At 45.0% G+C, this 11039-nt stretch overlaps 1 protein-coding gene across 1 annotated transcript; it reads left to right on the forward strand.

Annotated features, from left to right (window-relative positions):
- Positions 1 to 2020: 2020 nt before the first annotated feature.
- Positions 2021 to 3163, forward strand: actrt2 (actin related protein T2). The gene has a single exon (XM_033047860.1). The coding sequence runs from the start codon at positions 2033 to 2035 to the stop codon at positions 3146 to 3148; it is 1116 nt and encodes a 371-aa protein (XP_032903751.1). The 5' UTR covers positions 2021 to 2032; the 3' UTR covers positions 3149 to 3163.
- The last annotated feature ends 7876 nt before the right edge of the window (positions 3164 to 11039 follow it).

The raw sequence follows: 11039 nt of genomic DNA on the forward strand, positions 1-11039 counted from the left end.
GGTAAACAACATCCACTGACTCCTTTGTCCTGCTATTTACTTCCTCAAAGAATTCCAGCACATTCGTCAGGCAAGATCATCCCTTTACAAAACTATGCTGACTTCGGCCTATTTTATCATGAATTTCCAAGTACTCCGTAACCTCATCTGCCCTGTGAGGTAATATTGGCAATTTTCCAAACGTCTGGAATCACTTCTGACTCTAATTATTCTTGAAATATCACTATTAATGCCTCCACGATTTCTAAAGCCACCTCTTTCAGAACCCTAGGGTGCAGTCCATCTGTTCCAGGTGACATCCACCTACAGCCCTTTCAGCTTCCCAAGCACCTTCTCTTTAGTAATAGCCACTCATAAACTTCCACCCCCTGACTCTCTTGAATTAGTTGTGTTGATAAGTGTTTGCATGGTCAGAAGTTGCACTGGATATTAATGTTTGCTTCCTGCAGCTTCTGGCTCATTCTCATTCTTAAAAAACATTCAAAACCAAATTCATTCCCAAGGACTGAGACTGAGTAAACTGCCCATTTTATTCATCTTTGAGTCATCGTCATACAGCATACAAACAGGCCCATTGCCCAAACTTATACATATTGCCCCATCTGCACCAGTCCAACCTGCTTACATTTGGCCCATATCACACTTTTTAAAAATAAATGTTGTTATAATCAGTTCTTCAACTACCAACTCGGGCAGGTCATTTCATATATCTACCATCCTCACTGTGGAAAACATTGGCCATCGGGTTCCTATTCAATCTCACCTGATTCCTGATTTGCCCAAATCTGGATAAAACACTGTGCATCTCCTGTATCTATTCCCATCATGATCTATTAGATCACCCGTCATCCTCCTGTGCTCCAAGGAATGAAGTCCTAGCCTGCTCAGCCTCTCCCTGTAGCCCACGCACTAAAGTCCTGGCAACATCCTTGTAAATCTTCTCTGCACTCTTTAAAGCTTAACAACATCCTTCCTATGGCAGGGTGACCAAAACTGAACACAATGCGGCTTCACCAACATCTTGTGCAACTGTAATGTATTGTAACATCCCAACTTCTAAACTTAATATCCTGAGTGAAGAAAGCCAAAGGTGATACCACTTCCAAGGAATTATGTACCTGCACCCTTAGATCCCTCTGCTCTGCAATACTCCTCAGAGCCCTGCCATTCACGGTGAAGGACCTGCCCTCAAATGCCACACCTCACACTTCTCTGCATTACACGCCATTAACCATCCCTCAGCCCATTTACCCAAGTGATCAAGATGCTGCTGTAAATTTTGATAACCATCTTCGTTATCTGCACTACCACCCACTTTATTCATGTTGATCCATAGTCTGTGAAATAAAACAAACATACTGACATACTTAACAAGAACTAAGATTAAGAAAAAATTACATCATGATTGAACATACCCAAGGAGAATTCTAGGAACTGACTCCACAGGAAGTTGATCAATAAACAATTCTAATATAACAACTTTGTTAATGGGCTTTTGATACAAAATTACGATTACGATCTTGTCAAAACAGGAAGTAAAAGTTTATGCAACTCCCTGTTTCTGAAGCCCCTTTCGACAGAAGACCATAGAGAACATCAACGTGTTACCATCTGTCTGTGATTTATATTTAGTTAATGCCTATCCTTTATTTGCCTTTGTTTATAAGTTACCTAATCTCTTCTACTTTGTAAAGCTTACCATTGTCCTCGTCAAAATCACATTTTTTCATCATTCCTATTATCTAGCGGGTGGTTATGTGTTCTGTGTTGAGCATAACTCAGTAGCCAGGAGGCTTTGAATTGTTCATTTGCGTTGCGTGTGCATCGGTCCTTGTCATCTTATGTAACAATGTGTCCAAAGGCGGAGGAGTGTCGGAGTCTCGCTGACAGGACCTCTTATTGCGGCATAGAGGGGTGAAACACGGCCGGACTTTGTGACCTCATCGGGAGAACTCTTAATACCCACTCCAACCTTCCCTGTAAGCCTGAACTGACTCGCCAACCACATCGCGAGCTTTAAGGAATCAAAATTATGGATAACTCCGCTGTGATAATCGACAACGGCTCGGGTATCTGCAAGGCGGGGATAGCCGGGGACAATGCCCCAAGGTCAGTCATTACATCCATCGTAGGACGTCCCAAAGCCAAGGCGACCATGCTTGGCGCTGGCCACAAGGAGTACTATATAGGAGAAGAAGCCCAAGCTAAGAGAGGAATATTGAGTTTAAAATACCCAATAAAACATGGCATAGTAACTTCCTGGGACGATATGGAAAAGATCTGGCGACATGTATATGATTGCGAACTCCGTTTAAAATCACACGAGCGCCCAGTGCTGTTGACCGAAGCCCCTCTGAACCCCTTGGTCAACCGAGAAACCATGACCGAGATGATGTTTGAGAGTTTCAAGGTGCCTGCAATGTATGTAGCTGTCCAGGCGGTTCTAGCTCTGTACGCTTCAGGGCGAACAACTGGCCTGGTGGTGGATAGTGGTGATGGCGTGACTCACACAGTGCCCATTTACGAAGGCTACTGCCTCCCTCACGCTGTCTATAGATTCGATTTAGCTGGCAGAGATATTACCCAGTATTTCGTCCGGATTTTGATGGAAGTTGGACACTCCTTCATCTCTACGGCAGAGAGGGAGATCGTGAAGGACATGAAGGAGAAGTTGTGCTACGTGGCCATTGACCCACAAATGGAAATGAGGAAACGGCGTGAAGATATCCAGAAGGAATACAAGCTTCCTGATGGAAATGTGATCCAGATCCAAAGCCAGCTTTTCAGAGCCCCGGAGATACTCTTTTCTCCAGCTTGCGTGGGTTTCGAATGTCCGGGTGTGCACAGACTGGTCTTCAAGAGCATCTTAAAATGTGACATCGACTTGCGGAAGTGTCTCCATTCAAACGTCCTCCTCTCGGGGGGGTCCACGCTCTTTCCAGGTCTGGATGAAAGGATGTTAAAGGAGTTGCAGTCGTTGGCTCCTGCTGGAGTGCCGGTGAAAGTCATCGCCCCTCCGGAGAGAAAATATTCTGTCTGGATTGGAGCGTCCATCCTGACATGCTTGACTTCCTTTCAGGAAATGTGGATTACAGCTGCCGAGTACCTGGAGATGGGAGCGTGTGTTGTTCACAGGAAATGTTTCTAAGAACTACCGCTAAAAATAGCAGATACTTTAATCGGTCCTCATCTCAAATTGTTGCATGAATAATAAACAACTGGAATTCATATATCTGTGAGTAGCTTTGTAGTAGCCATTTCGGGATAAATTTCAAATCAAAGCAATGTGTATAAAAAAAGGATGTATGCCTTTGAATCAGGCCTGCCATTTAACTCGTGCTTCCTCTGAAGCCAATGCACACTCTTGACGCCACATGTGCAACGCAATGGAAACCCAGCTGGTAATTTACTTAATATAGAAATGGAAATCTTATTTATATTTCTTTATTCTATAATAATTAAACCCAGTGAGGAAAAGGGAGGCATTGGCCAGGCAGAGGCCGCTGGGATCAAGTGTGACCCTGCCTGGAGGATATAGGGAACTATTAGGAGCTTACTTAAGAAGTAAATCAAGAGAGCAAAGAGGGTTCAGTAGATAGCTCTGGCAAATAAAATTAAGGAGAATCCTCAAAGAGAATCCATAAGTACATCAGGGTAGGGTGGCCTTCATTAATCAAGGTATAGACATTGGGACGTTAGGTTACAGTTGTACAAGACATTGGTGGTTTCTGTTCATTTTTGGGCACCTTGTTATAGGAAATATGTAATTAAGCTGGGAAAAATGCAGAGATTTATCAGGATGTTGCCAGGACGCGGGGGGGGGGGGGGGGGGGGGGGGGGGGGGGGGGGCATTGGGGAAAGTTGGCAAGCTAGGACATTATTCCTTGGAGCACAGGAGGCTAAAGGGTGATAAGACCATGAGGGGAATAGATAGGGTGAATGCAGAGTCTTTTATCCAGGGTAGAGGAATCAAGGACCAGAGGATACAGGTTTAAGGTAACAAGGGCTAAATTTAACAGGAATTTGAGGAGCAATATTTTCACTTACGGTTGTGGGTAGATGGAGTGAGCTGCTAGACGAAGCATGTACTATAACAGCCCTTAAAGATTACTTGGACAGGTACATAGATAGGAAAGGTTTAAAGGGTCAAACTCTGGCAAATGAGACAAGCTTGGATGAAACATGATGATCGGCATGGGTGAGTGGGCTAAAGGGCCTGTTTACATGCTGTAGAACTCTATGACTGTATTTCAATGTAGGTCTTCACAAAAGAGCAAAGATTCAAATTGATAGGGGCAAACATTTAGGACTGGTGTCCTGACACACGTAATTAACGTGGATTGGATTGACGCATGAATTATTCAAGGAAGGAAAGATCAAAAATCATCTGAGAAATAATGAAAAGACTAAACAACCACACGTATACAATGTCTTTCACATCCTCAATACCTCACTTCCAAACTTCACATCCATTCGTATTTTGAACTGTAGTCACTGGTATAATCAAGGAAACATGCAAACAATTGTGCAGTGTCCTTGGTTCAACAATGGTGCTTGCCTTGGTTATCTTTCCTACATTAGGAATTGTGCCTCGTCCAAAATGATTAAAGAAACCCTTGTCTACTGCAAAGTGTTTCATGACATACCCAGTGCAAATCTGCAATATAATTTATTCAGGTTTCAATATTAATTTCTAATTAATAATTTCCAAAAGAGGCTTTAGATAAAGATGATGTATTGTGTTGATAAAGTAAAATTATTTAGTTGAGGCATGTTTTTGGGACAAACCAAGGGTCCTTGTTCGAAAGGAGTGGAGACTTTTTTTTGTGGTGCCAACATTGGGTACTAACAGTAAAATGATTGATTTGCACTGGTTCTTCTGACTTGATTTCACTCCTCCTTGCCAGTGCTGGTAGTTATGGTTTTAACCACCACAGGCTGTACCTGACAGAAATGTATTATGAAACCCGTTTCCCTTTTCACCTCTTTTGAAATATCTCAGGTAAAGCTGTTGGTTAGTGCTGATATTTCCCTTTCTGACTTGGTTTTCACTTTGTACCTCTATAAAATCTCTCTTGAAATATCATCATTCTATATTAAAGTGAGTGCATCAAGGCAAACGTATTGCCTTTGTAAAATATATAATCCCAACTATTAGAATAACTTGGTTATGAAGACAACTTTGTGTGAACCATTTTAATGGACGGATATATAAGGATTTCTTTAGAACACTTCAGAAAAGGTGAATCAAGTCTGGTGTAGCTGCTAAACGTGTATGCTTTCGCCTACAAACATTTCATTTGGTGAATATTCTTTACCTATCCAATATCGAATTCCAGTAATGCTGCCCTGTGGGTGAGCTGAAACAAGAATAGAAGTAACAATCTCATTCAAAAACCATAAAAGATTCCAATAAGGGAGAAGAAAACAAACTTGCAAGAACCACTGTGCCCTATACATTTTCACTGGCAGTGAACTGCCACAACTTACCACTTAGGATTTTGATTTTAATGACAAATCAGGTGAGGTGAATAAACAAAGCAAAATCTTGAAGTTTGTGGAGGAGCCTTTTGGTCATGTGTCTTTCCAATCCACAATTTAAAACTGTGCATGGCAAGATTGGAGCAGGGTACAAGCTAATTAATAGTAAGATTAAATGAGAACTTACCAGTTTGAAGTTTGATCTGTATTTTATGAGGAGTTACGATGAGGGATTACGTGAAGACCCCGTCCAGCACGCATGCGCGACATACTTCAAAGCGAATCAAAGTGGAATCACAGAAACAACACAGTAATTGAAATAAACATAGTAAAGATAAGGAGAACTAAGTTACCAGTTGATCTCTATAATTGAGGGTGGGAGCGGAGGGCACGTAATCCCTCATCGTAACTCCTCATAAAATACAGATCAAACTTCAAACTGGTAAGCTCGTTTAATCTTACTATTTTACTTCGGAGTCACGTGAAGATTTTAAAGCTCTGTGATTTCAAACCGTGTAACAGTTCATACTTCACTCGCTGCCGAAGTCATCCAAGGGAGGAAGTATGTTATCGTAATTAACCATGAATCTGTTTATAAAACAATAATGGTATTTATTTGAAAACAATAACAAAGAAAAATAATGCTCCCCTGGGCTTAAATTATATGTTTGCAGAGTCCAAAATTCTTTCTGCAAATAAAACAGGTTCTGCTAATAGCGCTTTCTCACGGGGCGACTTGACGCAAGAGTTAACCAGAGTTGAACATCGTGGGAACCCCGTGCGATAACCGTATGGCATTCGTGGACCACCGTGGACCACCGTGGCGCTAACGGCAGGTGCTCGTGTAACTTGGTGACTCGGGAGAAAATTCAAGCAAGTTTGAATTTCTCCAAGAGTGACTTGTAATAATAATAATAATAAATTTTATTTGTTGGGCGCCTTTCAGACATCTCAAGGACACCTTACATAGATTAACAGGAATATAAACATATAATCAGAGTAAAATAAATAATAAAGACATCACAGAGACACAAACTAAAAACAGAATTCAGTCCAAAAACAGAAAATCAAAAACACAATGTGAAGATTGCAACATTATATGCACATAGTGGCCAGTGCGATATCCGTAATAATTCTTGCGTTTACCGTGGGAACTCCTGCGAACGGTGAACCCGGAAGCTGGACAGAGGGGACAGAAGGTGAGTAATCTGGAATGAACATGCTGTTAGGCTGGGATCATTCTCTGCGAGATGATCTTAGTGCGGGAGACAAGTGTAGGAGAGGTGTACTGACTGTGTGGGCAGAACTTTGGAAGTGATTGCCCACCATTCTCAAAAGCCGCTGTGTCTCCCAACTCCAGAGGAATCCGTGCCCCCTCATCCGCAACCCGGGTTCCTCTGCAGTTGGAGCGGGGCTGGGCTAGAGTTGCTGCTGGCTGTGAGTCTCTGGGATCTCCATGCTTGCAGTCGGTGTCCCGTTGGCCTAACGTCTCCGGCCACCCCCCTGGACTGGAGCTGAGACTGTGAACTGTACTGCCCTTGCCCCCTCCCTCTGCAACTGCAAACAACCCCACAGTTCCCAGTCTCAGCTCCTGTACAGGGGGGTGGCCGGAGACGTCACAGCCCGAGCTGCGCCCCCTCATCCGCAACCCCAAGAACAAGACGTACCTTGCACACCATCAGCTTCTGTCCCTACGGGGAGCGTGTTCCTCTGGAGTTGGAACGGGGCTGCGCTGCTGCTGGCTGTGGGTCTCTGGGATCTCAGTGCTTGCAGTGGGCCTGGGGGTCGGTGTCCCGTTGGTCCTGACGTCTCCGGTGACTGGCACTGACCTGCTGGCATCGCCGACGTGAAGACAGTGCAAAGCCCCCGCGCCGGTGCAATGGGCGGGGAGCTGAAGAGGGGAGGGAAGGGGTCACACACATGGCCGGGAAGCAGAGGGGTGTAGGTGGGGTGAAACTGAAGGGAGCAACAATCTGCTGCTGCCTGCCCGCTGAGTTAAAAAGTTCCCACGCAAGACTCACGATACACTGTATATCGTGACCGTGGGAACTTTTTAACTCAGCGGGCAGGCAGCAGCAGATTGTCAATTATTAACCCTCCCGCGCAATTACCTTCTCTTTTATGAATGGGGATTCACAATGTTCATTCAAGATTTAACGGGAAGGCTCAGGAGACGGACAAGTCACTCGCACAAATAACAGAAATGCCGAGTACCCATGGGAACTCTTTATCTACCCCCCGTTATATCGTGTGATATCGTGCTAGACCACGACCACTTCACTCTGGTTACATCTTGCGTCAAGTCGCCCCGTGAGAAAGCGCTTTAACGGCTTGTCGTAGAACGTTTGAAAGGTTCTCTCCATGGACCACCCCGCTGTTGCCGGGATGTGGTCTAATGGCACGTCCATTCTTTTAGCCGCCGACGTGGATGCTGCCCTGGTGGAGTGAGATGTGTAAATGTCAGTATCCACTCCAGCAGCTCCCAGTACCTGTTTGAGCCATCTAGAGATGGTTTGGCTCGACACCCAACCATGTGTTTTTTTGTGGCTGACCCATAGAGCTTTTTCTCTCCCTCGGGAATCTTTAGTTGTGTTGATGTATAACTGCAAATGAGTCATGACACATAAACGGGGGTCAGGTGGGTATGCCCGGAATTCTATAATAAGACCTGAAGTTCCTGGTCTGCTCTGTTTTACCAGCTCCTGAATGGTGAATGTTATTTGGTCTGGTGTTATGACCATGTTGTCCAGTCTGAGTAAGTGAAGGGACTGGACCCTTTGTGCTGAGACTAGCGCCATCAGCATGACCGTTTTCAGGGTTAGCTGTTCCAGAGTGAGGGATCTGGCTGGTGACCATCCCCTTATGTCAGGACAACACTGACATCCCAGATCTTGGTATACCTAGGTCTTGGGGGGTTTGAATTGAAGATCCCTCTCATTAATTTGATCACCAGCGGATGAGATCCTATGGCCTGTTGTCCTGGTGCCTGTCTTAGGTAGGCTGACAGTGCACTTCTAGCACAATTGATAGTGCTATAGCTCAGACCTTCGTCATGGTGAAGGCTGGCCAGGAACTCCAGTACATTTGTTATGGTGGTTGATGAGTAGGTTGTCCCTATTCTTGAGCAGTATGTTTCCCATTTTCTTATGCTCGAGAGGTACTGTTTCTTGGTGGAAAGCCGGTGAGATGCTGTCATCGTGTCCATGGTCCTGTTTGACAATCCCAGGTCCAGCAAAGGTCTTTCTAGAATCTGCAACCCAGTAGGTTTATTCTGTCATGGCATGGGTGACTTTCGCCTGATACAGGGTGAATCAGTAGATCTGGTCCACTGGGAATGGTCATTGGTGTTTCAATGACCCTGTCAAGGACCACTGGGAACCATGGCTGTGTAGGCCAGTCGGGTACTACCAAGATGCCTGAAGCAGAGTCCATCTGTATTTTGCGTAGTACCCAACTGATGAGGCAGAAGGGGGGAAAGGCATAGAAAAAATAGTTCCCCTAGTCCAGCGCGAATGCATCTATCGCCGCTGGTTCAGGGTCTGGTTCCCAAGCGACATACATTGGTACCTGGTGATTCAGTCGGGATGCAAAGAGATCGATATCTGGTGTGCCATATTGCTTTGTAATCTCAGCAAATACTTTGGGGTTTAACATCCATTCGGTGTTATCATTAAACTTGCGTGACCTGGTGTCTGCCACTATATTTAGCTTACCTGGTAGGTAAGTTGCTGATAGCCAAATATGTCTATCGACACACCATTGCCAGATTGTGTTGACCAAATTGTCACATGATATCGATTTTTTATCCCGCCCATATGGTTAATATAGGCCACCACTGTGGTATTATCAATCTGCAAACGAACATGCAAATGGTGCATATTTGTACAATATGCTTTTAAACCATAGAAAGCACTCAACATTCCCAAATAGTTTATGCCCAGTGTCTGCAGTAGTGATGATACTTGATTAGTCCATCTACCACCTGTGCTGGATATGGTATTAGTTGATTGATTGATTGATTGATTGATTGATTGATTGATTGATTGATTGATTGATTGATTGATTGACTGACTGACTGACTTTATTAATCCCCTTATTCAGGGGAAATTCTGATGTCCTTGCAGCACACTAATAAAAATACAACACAGTATTCATGAAGAAATTCAACATCAAAACATAAAAACATCCCCCCACAGTGATTCCCACTGTGGGGGAAGGCACAAAGTCCAGTCCCCATCCTCTTGTCCACCCAAAGTCTGGCCTATTGAGGCCTCCACAGTCGCCGCCACGGCGCCCGATGTTCTCGCCGGGTGATGGTATTCCAGCGTCGGGAGAACCCCCAGCGGCTTGGGGTGCCAGGAACGGCCGCCTTCCCACTGGAGCCTGCGGCTTCCAAGCCAACAGGCCAGGCCAGACGGAGCTCCGCACACTGGTGATCTCGGCGAGATGTAAGTTCAACGTCGCAGCTGGCCGCTCCGCAGAACCGCGGCTCCACGATGTTTTCCTCGGCGGTCCCAGCATACTGGAGTCCCACCGCGGCGACCCAGGAAAGGCATCGCCCGCTCCACGACAGCGCCCCAGCGCTGCGCCGCCGCCAACGCCGACGTTCTGCGCCGCCACCAAAGCCGATGTTCTGGCCAGATCCCCTCAGGGAAACGTCGCTCCAGGACCCGCTGGTAGGCCGCGAGGACAGGTCGAAGACGCTGCTCGGAGGAAGGCAACCCCTCCGACCAGGTAGGGACTTAGAAAAGCAGTTTCCCCCTTAACCCCCACACATAAAAGATTTAGACCCCCTGACTGTACACTTAACAAACTAAAAATAATAAAAAAGAAGGGGAAAAAACGGACAGCTGCAGGACAGGCAGCCGTTCAGGACAGCGCCTCCTCCGGATGCCAAAAGAGGCTAGTTGCTCCCCAGCCTTGAGCACTGGCATCTGTTTGTATAGTTAACGTTGGGTTATTGATGATGATAGAACTGGAACTATGCCAAATGTTCACTATCCACCATTGTAACTCTGATATTGCTTCAATGGGCAATTTCATGGTTCGGTCAAAATGACCTGCATGTCGTTTTAACGCTTGCACCTTTGCTCTTTGTAAGTTTTGATAGTGCAAAGGTCCAAACTGGGTAGCTGGAAATGGTGCTACTATTTTCCCAATTACTCTTGCCACTTGTCGGATGGTTGGTCGATTGTTAACCATTAATTTGTTACACGTTTGTGCCAATTCTGCTGATTTCTCTTTTGGTAACGTTACAGACATGTGGACTGAGTTAATTGTGAATCCCAGATAGTCCATAGTTGTGGATGGCGTCAACTTAGATTTATCTGGATGTATGACAAAACCCAAGGTTTCAAATAAATGTTTAGTAGCTAATACAGCTGAATTAGCTAATTCCATGGTTTTGCCTATTATCAAAATATCATCAAGATATGCCATGACAATATGTTTTTGTTTTCTTAATATTGCCAAGGCTGGTTTTAATATCCTGGTAAACAGTCTTGGGGCTGATGTTAGCACATTAGGCAACGATTTGAACTGCCATTGTTGCCCCATCC

This window comes from Amblyraja radiata, chromosome 31 (genome assembly GCF_010909765.2).
Source record: "Amblyraja radiata isolate CabotCenter1 chromosome 31, sAmbRad1.1.pri, whole genome shotgun sequence".
Classification (NCBI taxonomy): Eukaryota; Metazoa; Chordata; class Chondrichthyes; order Rajiformes; family Rajidae; genus Amblyraja; species Amblyraja radiata.